This window comes from Homarus americanus, unplaced genomic scaffold (assembly GCF_018991925.1).
Source record: "Homarus americanus isolate GMGI-L3 unplaced genomic scaffold, GMGI_Hamer_2.0 scaffold42643, whole genome shotgun sequence".
In the NCBI taxonomy this organism is placed as follows: domain Eukaryota; kingdom Metazoa; phylum Arthropoda; class Malacostraca; order Decapoda; family Nephropidae; genus Homarus; species Homarus americanus.
The window spans coordinates 1,812,305-1,826,894 of record NW_024747582.1 but is presented as its reverse complement, the minus strand read 5'-3'; the positions used below and the strand labels follow the sequence as shown (position 1 = coordinate 1,826,894).

Below are 14,590 nucleotides of genomic sequence, written 5' to 3'. Positions count from 1 at the left end.
TATGTTACATTTGTTTTTAACCAAACAACCTTATTATGACCTTACAGCAGTATTGTAGTTATGATGCAGGTAAAATATTTGCCCAAGCGGCTAACGAGCCGATCAGTAGCGGAGAGGATAAAAAAATTATGAGTCGATTCACGTCTCCCATTATTAAAATGATTTGGATAATTTACGACCACGATCATATTTAATTGGCTAATATAAAGCCTTAAATAGTTATACATTTACTAAGATCGACTTAATAAACTTGTTTTTCTAGAAGAAATAAATAATTTAGGCATGTGAAGGGGGTGTCGTTCGTGTTATCATTCATAACATGGCTAGTCTTGCACAATAACAACAGGTCAGTCTAGTGTCGCCAGGGAGGGAGGAGACATGTCTCTCTTTCTCTCCATAACTACCTTATAACCCGTCAAAACACCTGCGAACTTACCCCATAGAGATGTGTGTCATGGCCGGCGGTAAAGGGATCATTATTCAAAGCTTTTAAAGATAAGTTTGTACCATCGTAGTTTAGTTATCCACTGTTAAATCAACTAATTGTGGGGGTACTTGTCTTCGTGTGATGTCATGTTCACGGTGTTTCTCATCTCGTAGTATAATTGACGTCATTCAGCTGGTGCAAAAGTGACATCGGTGACCAGTGTGAGAGAGAGTCATCATGGGAGGAGGCTACACAAACTCACAGACGTGGGAGGTGAGTTACTGCCCTTATTGATGATTACTGCCCTTATTGATGACTACTGCCCTTATTGATGACTACTGCCCTTATTGATGACTACTGCCCTTATTGATGACGATGATGACTAGTAATATGCAACTAACAATCACTTTACATCATTCTGCAAAGTTACTCTATATTTGTGGTAATATTGCAGAAAATATCAACCACAGAATTCCGGAAGGTTAGGTTAGGTTAGGTTGGTTAGGTTAGGTGATTCTTTGGTTGCAAATTTACTGTATTTATAATAATTTTCATGGTACTCAATATGACTTATGTTCTGTGCCTTAAAACCAACAAATTCGCGAAACTCCTTTGAAAATATTTAAGATAATAAAAATACGATTAAAAATAATACAAATATGATTAAAAATAATAAAAATACAGTTTACATAATAATAATAATAGATAAAATAATAAAAATATAGATAAAATAATACAAAATACAGAAAAAAATATGATTAAAAATAAGGCCCCCCCCAAAAAAAAAAACTTAACCTAACCCCAAGCCAAACTTACCTTAATCTAATCTACCTAACCTAACCAAATGCTCCTCGAGTCTAAGCTAATTCGACACCAATCAATGCAGTTATGTGTACTATAAGCAGATCATCTTTCAGGCCTGGTGGGAGTCTTTGGAAGTGTCTTGGAATAACACTTCGTTTATCTTCCTGGCGTCCGTGGCACTGTCGATGGCACTGGTCGTGGCATCGTGGATGACGTGGTCCTCGGGCGACGACCTCGACCTCGGCCACGAAGACGAGAGCGAGAGGACGAAATTACAGGACGTCCAGGAGGTGAATTCGGACCAAGAGTCAGAACACGAGGAACCAGATGAGGGGAAGGAAGAGAAGGTGAATTATTGTCTCTAATTTACTCTAGTTTACTCAATTTACTCTACTTTAATTTACTCAAGTTTACTTACTTTACTTTACTTAATTTACTTTACTTTAATTTACTCTACTTTACTTATTACTGTATGTAGGATTCCCGCAACTGGATATAATAGGGATATAAAGGAAAGATCAAAGCATGTTTTCCTCTATTTCCCTCTGTTTCCCTCTATTATTTCCCTCTGTTTCCCTCTATTATTTCCTTCTGTTTCCCTCTATTTCCCTCTATTATTTCCTTCTGTTTCCCTCTATTTCCCTCTGTTTCCCTCCTCCCCATCAAATCCACTCTTTCCCATCAATCACCTTTCTCACAACTGCTATAGGGGTTAGTCTACGAATCAGTGGTCGAGCTTGGGTCATAACTACAGGCCCGGTGTCGTGTGTAAATGGAACTATTCGGGTCAAGGGTTAGGTTAGGTTTTAGAAAAGGGAACATTTACATTAGGATCCTTTATGGTGAATAAAGTTTGTCTCGTTCAGGTGAATAGGATTTTAAAAGTGTCGTCTCTGTAGTTACCTAATCTAACTAACCTAATCTAATTAACTTACCTAACCTAATCTAACTAACCTAATCTAATTACTTACCTAACCTAATCTAACTAACCTAATCTAATTAACTTACCTAACCTAATCTAACTAACTTAATCTAATTAACTTACCTAACCTAATCTAACTAACCTAATCTAATTAACTTACCTAACCTAATCTAACTAACCTAATCTAATTAACTTACCTAACCTAATCTAACTAACCTAATCTAAGCTTTTCCTGTTGGGTTTCCTGTTGAGGTGTTTGGCAGTACCTTATTTCTTCGGGGTGATATAAGTGACAGTGTTGTCATCACCACCATCACCATTTTACAGCCATTTCCCATCATAATATTTCCCATTCCCATTTCACCCCACCAAAGTAAAAAAGTAAATAAATACAAAATAACAATAATAATAAATGTAAATTAATATCAGTGACACTCCAAAACCGCGTTATAAAAAATTCCCATTGGTCGATATCGTTGGAAACTCCCGATACCCATAATTCTCATTGGTTATTATGGCAATACTGTAGAGGATATTAATGTAGTATTCCAGCCTCTATGAACAGGGGAGCCAAGACCCAAAATTGCCTGTTGTGATTTTGTGTTATTGATCTATTGAACCTGACACAAGATGAAAGGCTGAATTGATTCTCTCTCTCTCTCTCTCTCTCTCTCAAACATAAAATCATTATTACTTCTTTTTTTACTGTAGTTCATCAATCCCTAACTTAAACCTAACCTAAATCTAACCTAACCTAAACCTAACCTAACCTAAACCTAACCTAAACCACTCACCAACCAATAATGATCAAGCTACATTATTGGTTTCCTGTATGTAATTAGGGTGTAGAGGTGGAAGGTATTGATTGGTTAATGGAGGCGGTCGTCAGGCTGGATTATCCCGTGGTTGGAGCACCCGGCAGCACTGTGGGGGGGTGTTGTTGTTGGTGAGAGAGAGAGACGGAGATAGATTGATAGATAGAGAGATAGAATGATAGATAAATAAACAAAGAGTAAGAGAGGTTAAATAGGCGAGCCACCAACCATATGTTCTCTCCTCCTTGTCTAGAGTGTGGAGGAAGTGTACGGCCTGAACCACCAGCTGACGGGGGAGGTGAAGAAGGTGGAGCGTCGGGCCCTAGAGAGGACTGTTGAGAGCCAGATGACCGACGAACAGAGGCAGGCAGAGAGGGAGTAAGTATATGGAGACCGGTTTTACACAGGTACTGACTGACCCTCACGCTGTTCATTTTCACTTTATTGTAGGCCTACCAGTACAGTTTTGCTTCACACACAGAGCTGAACATTTCTCGTTTTCTTAAGTAACAAATTAACGAATATATGATTGCATAGTCAGGGAAGAAATATCTAGGCAATTAGAATCTACTCTTATGATGACCTATACTGTATCTTTGTTTGTCAGTGTTCCTATGAGTTAAAATATTGTTGTGTATCACTGGCAGATATATATTTTATATTAGAAATTAATTAATAATGTAGATATAATTATAGAGAAGAGTATAATTGTGTAATACTGTGATAAATATTACCACGACACACACACACACAGGGCACAGACTGAGCAGCTGGCGGCCATCTTCAAAATGATGCAGGATCAAGAGGATAAATTTGGCCAGACTACAATAGACGACATCAAGGACCAAATGAAGTTATATTGTGGTTAAGACGCGACACAACACACAAGGGAGAGGTGTAGCCCGGCCTATACCTAGACAGTGAGAGGAGTGACTTGTATCATCACTTAAAGATGAACCATTTTGATAATTATTTTGTTCATTATGCCATATGTTAACCTCTTAAGTGTTCCTGGTGAATATATCGTGTGTGTAGTGTCTTATGCACGTTAATTTAGAAATTTATCTATATTTATATACTTGTACTATATATAAACACACATATTGTATTGTGCACATAATTACTGTAAGAATAATATTTACTGTAGTGTATTGTTGACTTGATAGATCAGTTTGGTTGATATTTGGCCGAGACCTAACCTAACCTAATTCACCCTAGCCAAACCTAACCTAACCTGACCTAAATAAACAGAATCTAACTGAACCCAGCCTAGCCAAACCCAGCTTAGCCAAACCCAGCCTTACCAAACCCAACCTAACCCATCCCATCTTAATCTAACCTAACATAACCAAGCCAAACAACACATGACCTGACCTAACCAGAAATGACGTGCTGATTTTATTATATGTGACGCTGTGCTCCTTCTGGGGTATTGGTTAGGTTAAGTTGGATTGGTTTAGTTTATGTTTGGTTGGGTTATGTTTGGGTTAGATAGGTTAGGTTGGTTTTGATTAGGTTAGGAGTTGTGGCTTATGACTTTCTTTCCTCTTGAGTGAATTTATCGGTCGCTGTTGTTGTTCTGATACATTCACCCCCAAAAGAATGATGAAAATGAGGTGACCATCAGTGTGTCTTAAGGTGTAGCATATTTGAGACACCCTGTAAAGTATGGTGCACCACTTATGAGACACCCTGTAAAGTATGGTGCACCACTTATGAGACACCCTGTAAAGTATGGTGCACCACTTATGAGACACCCTGTATAGCTTGTTGTATGACCATGGAAATCATTAAGGCAGCATGTATACATATTTCTGAGACACCCTGTGAGTTGTTTTTTTTTGTATGATAAAAAAAGTATGTTCCTAAATAATCCTATATATTAAAATTAAACACTGAATTAAGATGACTTTTCAAAACCTAATTTAACTAATCTTGAATAGGGAAGCATTTATTTACCTTTATCCTCTTCACCACTGATCGGCTCGTTAGCTGATTGGGCGATCGGTCACATCTCTGATTACTATTCCTTAACTAATCTCAAAATATTACAGAAATAGTGGAACAGTGTGAGGTCCAGTTCACAGCTCAGGGGACAGCTGGGTATTGAGAGTATTGGTCAAGTTGTGTAGAGGCAGAGGAGATGATTCAGGCATGTGGAGAGAATGTTATGAGAACAATTGGATCAAGAGGTGGATTGAACCTACATGTGGAGGAGAGAAGAACTAGAGGTAAGTCAAGAATAACATGTGGAGAGGCTGTAAGAAATGACAGAATTCAGCAATTGTAGAGCTGTCATCAGGGACCAGCTATAAACCCCCACAAGCATAGAAAATGGCCATTAAATACATAATAATAATGACAGCAATGTGTACTGTAGCTCTGATGTCAAGAACGTTGGTGTTATTCTCATGACGTCACTCCCTCTCGGGTCCCCCACTGTCTGCCACGACTTAACATGTTCGGTGATTGGTCGACTTCCTGGCCAATACTGTCATGACTGAGCTTATCTGTCTATCTGTCTGTCTCTTATCTATTTATCTCTATCTATATGTCTGTCTGTCTGTCTATATGTTTGTCCATGTCTGTCTACTTATAAGAAAATAAGGAGTCTGCAATAGCCGGTTGGCCTGTGCATGGCAGCTCCTGTCGAGAGTTACTACCACTCTCTATCATCCATGAATCTATCTAGGCTCCTTTTCAAACTTTCCAGCATTCCAGCACTTACTACAAAGTTGCTAAGCTTGTTCCACTCGTCTACCACCCTATTTGTGAACCAGTTCCTTCCTATCTCTCTCCTAAACCTAAACTTATCCAACTTAAATCCGTTGCTACGAGTCCTATCCTGCTCGGATATTATAAGAACTTTATCTATATCCCCTTTATTGATTTCTTTCACCCACTTAAATACTTCTATCATATCTCCCCGCACTCTTCGTCTTTCTAGGGAATACAAGTTTAGTTTCTTTAACCTATCCTGATATGGAAGGTTTTCTAAGTCCCGGAATCATTTTAGTCATTCTTCGCTGCACCAGAACTGAACCGCATAATGGAGGTGCGGCCTGACTAGCGCAAGATATAGTTACAATAAGACCTTTATGGCCATTTACCTGTCTACCTACCTATCTATCTATCTGTCTGTCTACCTGTCTATATATCTGTCAGTCTGTCTGTCTACTTATCTTTCTATCTGTCTATCTATCTATATCTATCTGTCTGTCTGTCTGTCTACCTATCTATCTATCTATCTGTCTACCTGTATCTATTTGTCTATCTATCTCTGTCTGTCTACCTGTATCTATTTGTCTATCTATCTCTGTCTGTCTACCTGTTTATCTATCTTTGTAATTCTATCTGTGTGTCTATATAGTATCTATCTGTCTATATATCTATCTGTGTATGTCTATCTGTTTACCGATCTATCTTTCTGTCTATCTGTCTGTCTATCTACCTGTCTATCTATCTATCTATCTATCTATGTCTATTTGTCTACAGGGTATCTATCTATCTATCTATGTCTGTCTGTCTACCCATCTGTCTACCTAATAACAATTTAAAGTCATGAACAGTAACATGTAGGAGTTATCGCTCAGCTACAGGTAAGTGTTTAACATTACTACAACTGTTTTATATTAAAGAGATAAATATTGATTTTTTTATGTATTTATTTTTAGAAGTCGTCCGAATACTCTATCTTGACTTCGTTTACTGTAAATTTTCGTATAACTCATATATTTTTAATAAAGTATTTATTTAATTAAATTTGAGGAAAATCAGAATATTAATATACATTTTTTGTGTTTTTATTGTTTAATATTAAGAAAATTTGAAAATCTAAAGTTTCAGAATGAAAATCGGACACCTTGTAAACACGACCTGTCATCAGAAAGGTAAACAATGTTAAAAATTTACCCCTACAATAATATTTTCCTTTAAAACAGACTTTACAACTGATAAAACCAAATCAAGAGAAAAAAATATAGAAAATTACAATTAAAATTATTTTAAATAAATTTGGTAAGTTTAAATGACAGAGTAGATAATTATTAAACCTCAGGTGTTCGAGGTACAATGGTAACATTGTCCAAGAGCCATAGATGGCGTCGACAGCTTGATTTTACTGTCAGTTGCTGTGTAATTTTACCTCAGTTACTCTCTCTACAGCTTCTCTTGTATCTGAGGCACCATGATTCACAGCCTCTTTATCATCAACTCGTCTGGGTAAGATATAAAAGAGGATTTAATGTGTTTTGTTGTTTGTCACGGAGACCCGCTTGAGGGAGACTGACTCGGTGTGTTATACAGTACACGCAAATTTACCATCAAGTTATTGGATGAATTTTATTGTAATTGATTGTTGATTAATAGTGTGTGATTGGTGACGTGTATTGTGAGATTAGTGATTGGTAGTGTGAGATTAGTGATTAGTAAATATGAGGGAATACAGTTTAATTTAAGGAGAGTGACCCGGCTGAACATGTCAACTCGTACATAAATATACACAAGTTACAGTCGCCTTCATTAATTAAATTCCAATACAGATGGAGTCAGTTAAAATGTTTATTCATCAGTACAAAGGGTTACAGCCATGTTAGTTTAATATTAATTTCGTGTATTATATATAAAGGATTATATTGTTATTTATTGCTTGTGTTAATGTTGGTTGTGGAAAAATTGGGATAAACACTACTACAACTATTACCCTACTAACCTAACCTAACCAAACCTAACTAAACTATTGCCAATTCGTAACTAAAAAGAATCCTATTGATAATGGTAAAAAAAAAAATCTTATGTTATGATCCCTTCCCACTGTGACAACTTGTACACCTTAAACATTGGGTCATTAAGACTTGGTGTATACAATGTGCTCGTCTTGTATACTATTACAGGGACGTGTTTATGGAGAAACACTGGAAGAGCGTCATCCCTCGGTCCATCTGCGACTATTTCTTCGATGCTCAGAGGAAAGCCAACAACAATGAGGACATCCCCCCCGTCATCACCACACCTCACCACTACCTCATCAGTGTGCTGCGTAGTAACCTCTTCTTCATCGCTGTCTGTATGACTGAAGGTAACGCTCAGTTCAGTATTAAGCTCAGTGAGTCGTCTCTAGTCTTTGACTGACTGAGAGCACTTGGATATTAGTCTCCAGATTATTTAACATTAAGATTGTAATGTTAACCTAATCTAGCCAAATATAACCTAACCTAATCCAACAAAATATAACTTAACCTAACCAAATATAACTTAACCTAACGAAGGTAGCATTAGGGTGTTCAATCATCACGTTTAGAATCCTCTTAACACATGCTGTATCTTTGCAGTTCCTCCACTGTTTGTCATCGAATTTCTGCACCGGGTTGTTGACACGTTCGAGGACTATTTTGGGGAGTGTACTGAGACCATCATCAAGGAGCACTATGTGGTGGTGTACGAGGTGGGTCAGGTCAGGTCAGCTGTTGTGTTGCAAAAAATCAGGAGTGGTTGGTGGAAGTTTAAGTAGCTGTTTGGCTTTATTGACAGCCTAAGGACTTTCCCTCTTGAGTGACTAGGAAGATATAAGTGTGATGTGTGGCAGTGAAACGTAAGCAGAGGGTAACTTCAGTAGACTAATAGAAATGAGAATGGTGAGGTGGGTGTGTAAGAGGTCTAGTTCAGAGCTAAGAGGACAGCTGGAGAAATAAGAAACGAAATGTGGGTTTTTGTGGTCGATATAACAGTACTGTACGTTGGCCCCCACAGCTCCTGGACGAGATGTTGGATAATGGCTTCCCCTTGGCAACTGAGAGCAACATCTTGAAGGAACTCATCAAGCCTCCCAACATCCTGCGTACCATCGCCAACACTGTCACCGGCAAATCCAAGTCAGTTCTTATTTGATTTTCTGAATAATTGATTTTTTTTTGGTACAGTGAAACCTCGATATAATGGACTTTCATCTCTATTTAGTTCATTAAATAGAGGTTTCACTGTATGTTATGCAGGCAGGTGTTGAAGTGTAGTAAGCTTAGACCCCAAGATTATCTCACCTGATGATTAAACACCTTAACACTACCTGGTGGTTAAGTAATATTCAGACCATCCCAGTAAGCCAAGCAAAGGTATTATTGATATTACCGTTTGTCACAGGATCACCTAATGTTAACAAAACCTAACCTAACCCAACAAAACCTAACCTGATTTAACGTAACCCACTCTAATCTAACCTAACCTTATATAACCTAACTCCCTCAGGTAATATTAGGGTGCTTAATCATCAGGTGAATTAAGCTGTGGTGGTATGGAGAGGAACTAACCACTGGGTCATCAAAGATCCATATCAAGTGGCTGTTTCTTTATCTATTGTTGCCGTAATTTATTATCTTATTATTTTTTCAATAGTTGTTTTTTTTTTTTTTGGTTGTCAAGGATTTAATAATGGTTTCACTTAATCTGACTGTGTGTGTTAACAAGTATGTGTGGATGTTTCTAACTGTTGTCATCTTAACACTTTACTGTCACTTTGTACACTTGTCCTGCACCAGTTTCACTCTTAGCCCCACACCCCTCCCCTTGTTTGAGGTCTGTGTTTCGCTCGCAGCATCCAACACTAAAACGTTTGACGAGGAAAGATATTAAAAAAATATTTAAATACTTTCAAGAATTAGAAGACTAGATTTAATTTGTTTTATTACAGGATAAGAAGAAAATATTGCTAATTGTTTCTTTTTTCTCTTGTAAACAACAGAGAATATCGGTAAGTTTTATTTGATTTGGACGGTGGCGTAGAAGCCCAGATAATAGGCTATAGCTTAAACCATACTGATGATGACGTACATAAACTGCAGTAATTCATATGTAGTTGACACGGTCAATTGATTTGTGGTTAATTTGTTGAACAGACAGTAGATGGTGACTGTTGGTTCGTGTGTATGAAGGTAACATATACAGTATAGTAGTATCTCTAGACTGGAGTAATTAGCGAGCAGTCATATTGCACAAAAAGTCGTTCTGTATTACATAACCAGCTCCTTCCCTAGCTGCTGGTTGGTCGGCTGTCCATCTTTGTAAACAAAGCCTTATATTGTTTAACATCACTTTATTTACTGTGATGGTTTCGTTCGCCAGTACAGTACATTACTTTAGATGTGATTGACTAATAGATAAATTTAGACTCATGTTGTGACTGCCAGGATAATGATGGTGTGTATATCTGAGGTAATGGAAATAGTTCAAATGCTTTTATTAATTAACATACAAAGGCTTAATTATAATAAACAATAAATAATCATCATGCAAGACTGTGTAAAATGTCATGACTCAGGATACTGGAAACTGACTGTACAATCTGGGTGTTGTACAGTATAGGAGAAAGATCAGTATACTGTACAGGGTATAGTGAAGTTCAGTATAGAAGGGTAATACTGTATTGTATAAGCTTAGTTGATCTGTAGTAACATAACATATGTAAGCTTAGTTGATGTGCATTAGCTCTACAGTACAGTAATTAAGTTAATCTACATAAACAGTGTTTGTTGACAAGCTTAATTTACCTGATGATTAACCTAACCTAACCCTACCAGTTTAAATGAGGTTGCTTAATCATCAGATGAAATAAGCTTGGGGTCAAATGAATAAGTAATACATTTATTCATAGAGTGTGTGTGTGTGTGTGTGTGTGTGTGACAGTGGGTAGTACAGTGTGTGTGGAGATGTGTTACGGTGTTACAATAAACTAACGGTGTATGGTACTTTCTCTTCCTTCCCCGTCAGTGTGAGCGCCACGTTACCGACCGGCCAGCTGAGTAACGTACCCTGGAGGCGTTCGGGTGTCAAGTACACCAACAATGAGGCTTACTTTGACGTGACGGAGGAAGTGGACGCCATCATTGATAAATCCGGTGCAACAGTCGCGGCAGAGATACAAGGCTATGTGAGTACGGTGCTTCACTGTCTGGGTAAAGTAGAGATATCGACGGTTAATTTGCTATTTGAGACAGGGGTGACTGTTCTAAACCAAGAGCTGACTGTTCTAAACCAAGACCTGACTGTTTTAGACCTGTGACCTGACTGATTTAGACCAAGACCTGACTGTTTTAGACCAGTTAACTGGCATCATCTGAGTACCAGGGATGTAACCTGTGTTGGTTTTGATCTGTCATCAATATTTTAAACGAGGTGAAATTATCACTTAATAAACTAGACCAGTGTTATTGAGCTGAAGGTGGATGCGAGTTGCCACTGAAGAAGTGGTGTAGGTAAATACTGTATGTCCCCATGTCCATATTCCTCTCTGTGTTAATATAGGAGGTAAATATGTCCCTTTGTGTTAATGTAGGAGGTATATATGTCCCTCTGTGTTAATATAGGAGGTAAATATGTCCCTCTGTGTTAATATAGGAGGTATATATGTCCCTTTGTGTTAATATATGAGGTATATATGTCCCTTTGTGTTAATATAGGAGGTAAATATGTCCCCATGTCCATATTATTCCCTCTCTACAATATATGATGAGTAATATTAATATTTTTTCTCAATGTTCCCAGATTGACTGTTGTATAAAGCTAACAGGGATGCCGGACCTTACGCTGACCTTCATTAACCCGCGGCTGTTTGATGACGTCAGTTTCCACCCGTGCGTGAGACTGAAGCGTTGGGAGGTGAGTCACGGGATGTTTTTGTTGTTGTTTTGCTTAGCATACTGTACTTACATATACTATACGTGAAGTGTTTTTGTCTCTCTCTCTCTCTCTCTCTCTCTGTCTCTCTGTCTCTCTCTCTCTCTCTCTCTCTCTCTCTCTCTGACAGATAGTTCAGGAGATAAATTGCTCAGGTCCTAATGAACTATTGTACCGTACCTGCGTCATTAATCGGTGATGACTGATCGTGTATCAGTGATGACTGAACGTGTTCCGTTTATACCCCACAGTCGGAGCGGGTGTTGTCTTTTGTGCCTCCAGACGGCAACTCGCGGCTCCTCTCCTACCACATCGGCTCCCAGTCTGTGGTGGCGATTCCCGTCTACATAAGGCATAATATTTCCTTCCGAGATGTTGGGGGCGGAAGGCTGGACATCACTGTGGGACCCAAACAAACTATGGGGCGGTCGGTAGGTGACTGTGTGTGTGTGTGTGTGAGACAAACTAGTTATATATCTGCATATAAATAAATTAACTTTTCATTTTCTCTATAGAACACTGAATAACTTTTTTAATGTATAATGACTGGCCACATTTACAAATTTATAATACTCGTAAATCGTGTAAATTCACCTCTTGATTTACTTGCACAGGTAGAGGGAGTTGTACTGGAGGTGCCGATGCCCAAATGTGTGTTGAACTGTACCCTAACTATATCCCAGGGCAAATACACGTTTGACCCCGTGTCCAAGGTCTTGCGTTGGGATTTGGGACGCATCGACCCCACCAAACTCCCCAACATGCGTGGAAATGTAAGTTGTAGTGTGTGTGTTTGTCTGTCTGTGCCCCCCCCCCATACTCCCACTTTTTTAATTTGTTTTTTAAACCCCTTTATTGTGAACTGGGAATCCCTCTAAGCTGAATTAAGCCATTGGGCATTAAAAAAAAGAATCCCATATTAAAGTGAATAATAAATACTCTAATCCTACCAGGGGGAGGGGGGGGGGTCAGGTTAATGTCAGATTAGGTTAGTGTTAAAATGATAGAGGTTAGGTTAGGTTAGGTTACTATTAGGTGAGATTAATCTTAAAGTTAGATTAAATTAGGGTTAAGTTAAGTTAAGGAGAGAGAGAGAGAGAGGTGGAGTGTAATGTGAAATAATTCAATTCTTTATTTGTCGTACAGATCAGCGTACAAACTGGCTGTCCCCCACCAGAAAGTAATCCTACTATAAACGTGAGTATAGATTGATAGATAGTTAGATCAATTGATAGAAGATAGATTGATTGATTGATAGATAGATAGATATATATAGGTATTTATTCAGTAAAATTATTATGTTAACAGTGCAAGTATATAGAGGTCAACCACCACCACCACTACCACCACCGTCACTACCAATATCATCATCACCAACCATTACCATTTTTTACAGCCATTTTCCGCACTTGTATCGATAAATGTCTCCTGAATCGGTGGTAATAACGACCTAATTTAGAGCTCACTAATTACAGGTAGTAGTTCATTATCGTGTTCTTAATCCGCACAGGTACAGTTTACAGTCACCCAGCTGGCACTGTCGGGGCTGAAGGTGAACCGTTTAGACATCTACGGAGAGAAGTACAAGCCATTTAAAGGAGTCAAGTACATCACTAAGGCGGGGCGCTTCCAAGTTCGCACATAGATGTCTTGCGATATTGTAAGGAATGGGTGACATGAAGTTTAGCTCCCCCTCCCCCACCCTCGGTTTACCAGTTTATTCATATTAAGATTGATGTTAACTTAACCTATTGCTAACCTAACCTAATGCAAAATAACCTATTGCTAACTTAACCTATTGCTAACTTAATCTATTGCTAACTTAACCTATTGCTAACTTAACCTATTGCTAACTTAACCTATTGCTAACTTAACCTATTGCTAACCTAACCTATTGCTAACTTAACCTATTGCCAACTTAACCTATTGCTGACCTAACCTATTGCTGACCTAACCTATTGCTAACCTTACAAAACCTAACCTAACACTAAACTAATCTTATGCTAACCATACCTGTCCTAACCTAACCTAACCCTACTAGGTCCTGTAATAAGCTGGGAGGTAATCTTCACGCGATCCATCGAAAAGAAGATAAATTGTCACAACTTTGAGGAAGAAAAAGGAAAACAGATTTGTATATTTCTCTGTTGGTGTTGAGAATTTATATATGAAAGGTTTACTGGGAGATGGTTCACCAACTGAGAGTCTTTAGTTTCTCACTTAAATATAATATAATGGAGTGGAGAGTCATAACCAAATTATAAACTTGAGATCTGATAATATTTGTTCATATACTGTACAGGTAAACCTCGATAAACGATGTCTTGTTCACCGATATTCCGCTTTAACGATGGTCGTGAATTAAGACCATCCCGCTAAATACGATAAAATAAATCGCTTTAACGTTATCCATCAAATATAGATTGGTGGATAATATTTTTGTTTATCTCTTGGGCAAACTAAGGGTTGTGTATACTCAAGTTAATTGCTACCTTGCAAGGATTCCAGCATTTTTTTTTTGGGGGGGGGGGCACTTCACTATATCCTTGTGTAAGGTAAAGAGCAGAAGCGTTTACAATGCCCAACAGGGAAGCATGCTAAGTTCATGCTTGCCTTTATGTCTCATGAGTTAAGGGTGTAGAAGCCTGAAGAGTCAAGGGCATAGAAGCCTGAGGAGGCAATGGTTTTATGTCATCAAGTTATTGGAAGCTCCAACAACTTGTCTCTGAATACGAATTTGCAACTTTCGATTCACACCAGGTACCTACTTTACTGCTAGGTGAACATGGACTAATGGGGACTAGGAAGTATGTCCAAACAACTTCCACTGGCCCGGGAATCGAACCCATGACATCTCGCTTGCGAAGGCAAGAGCGGTACCACTCTACCACCAGCGCCCCCTGGATTCTTGTCAAGTCAGTGACATTTTATAAGGAAACAATATCTAACCCTATACAC

The 14,590-nt window shown here is 38.3% G+C and overlaps 2 protein-coding genes across 3 annotated transcripts; both read left to right on the top strand.

Moving 5' to 3' along the window:
• The first annotated feature begins 333 nt into the window (after positions 1-333).
• Positions 334-4,872, top strand: LOC121879777 (matrix-remodeling-associated protein 7-like). 2 transcript variants are annotated; one of them, XM_042386560.1, is made up of 4 exons: positions 334-700; positions 1,345-1,578; positions 3,222-3,346; positions 3,723-4,872. In XM_042386560.1, the coding sequence occupies exons 1-4, from the start codon at positions 665-667 to the stop codon at positions 3,835-3,837; spliced, it is 510 nt and encodes a 169-aa protein (XP_042242494.1). In that variant the 5' UTR covers positions 334-664; the 3' UTR covers positions 3,838-4,872. The 2 variants fall into 2 exon arrangements, with proteins under 2 accessions (XP_042242494.1, XP_042242493.1); XM_042386559.1 differs by having other exon boundaries at positions 1,333-1,578.
• A 2,128-nt stretch (positions 4,873-7,000) lies between these two features.
• On the top strand, positions 7,001-14,195 carry LOC121879660 (AP-3 complex subunit mu-1-like). Its single transcript, XM_042386347.1, has 11 exons — positions 7,001-7,189; positions 7,861-8,045; positions 8,299-8,411; positions 8,717-8,838; positions 10,727-10,886; positions 11,501-11,614; positions 11,884-12,063; positions 12,247-12,405; positions 12,779-12,829; positions 13,143-13,292; positions 13,674-14,195. Exons 1-10 carry the CDS (start codon positions 7,155-7,157, stop codon positions 13,275-13,277), a joined length of 1,254 nt encoding a protein of 417 aa, XP_042242281.1. The 5' UTR covers positions 7,001-7,154; the 3' UTR covers positions 13,278-13,292; positions 13,674-14,195.
• Positions 14,196-14,590: the final 395 nt, after the last annotated feature.

Excerpts from the sequence above, each read along its gene's own strand:
- LOC121879660 (XM_042386347.1), top strand. The coding sequence starts at position 7,155 with ATGATTCACAGCCTCTTTATCATCAACTCGTCTGG. Across the intron at positions 11,615-11,883 it reads TGAGACTGAAGCGTTGGGAG|TCGGAGCGGGTGTTGTCTTT; the intron begins GTGAGTCACGGG and ends TATACCCCACAG. Across the intron at positions 12,064-12,246 it reads AACAAACTATGGGGCGGTCG|GTAGAGGGAGTTGTACTGGA; the intron begins GTAGGTGACTGT and ends TTACTTGCACAG.
- LOC121879777 (XM_042386559.1), top strand. The coding sequence starts at position 665 with ATGGGAGGAGGCTACACAAACTCACAGACGTGGGAG. Across the intron at positions 1,579-3,221 it reads ATGAGGGGAAGGAAGAGAAG|AGTGTGGAGGAAGTGTACGG; the intron begins GTGAATTATTGT and ends CTCCTTGTCTAG. Across the intron at positions 3,347-3,722 it reads CAGAGGCAGGCAGAGAGGGA|GGCACAGACTGAGCAGCTGG; the intron begins GTAAGTATATGG and ends ACACACACACAG.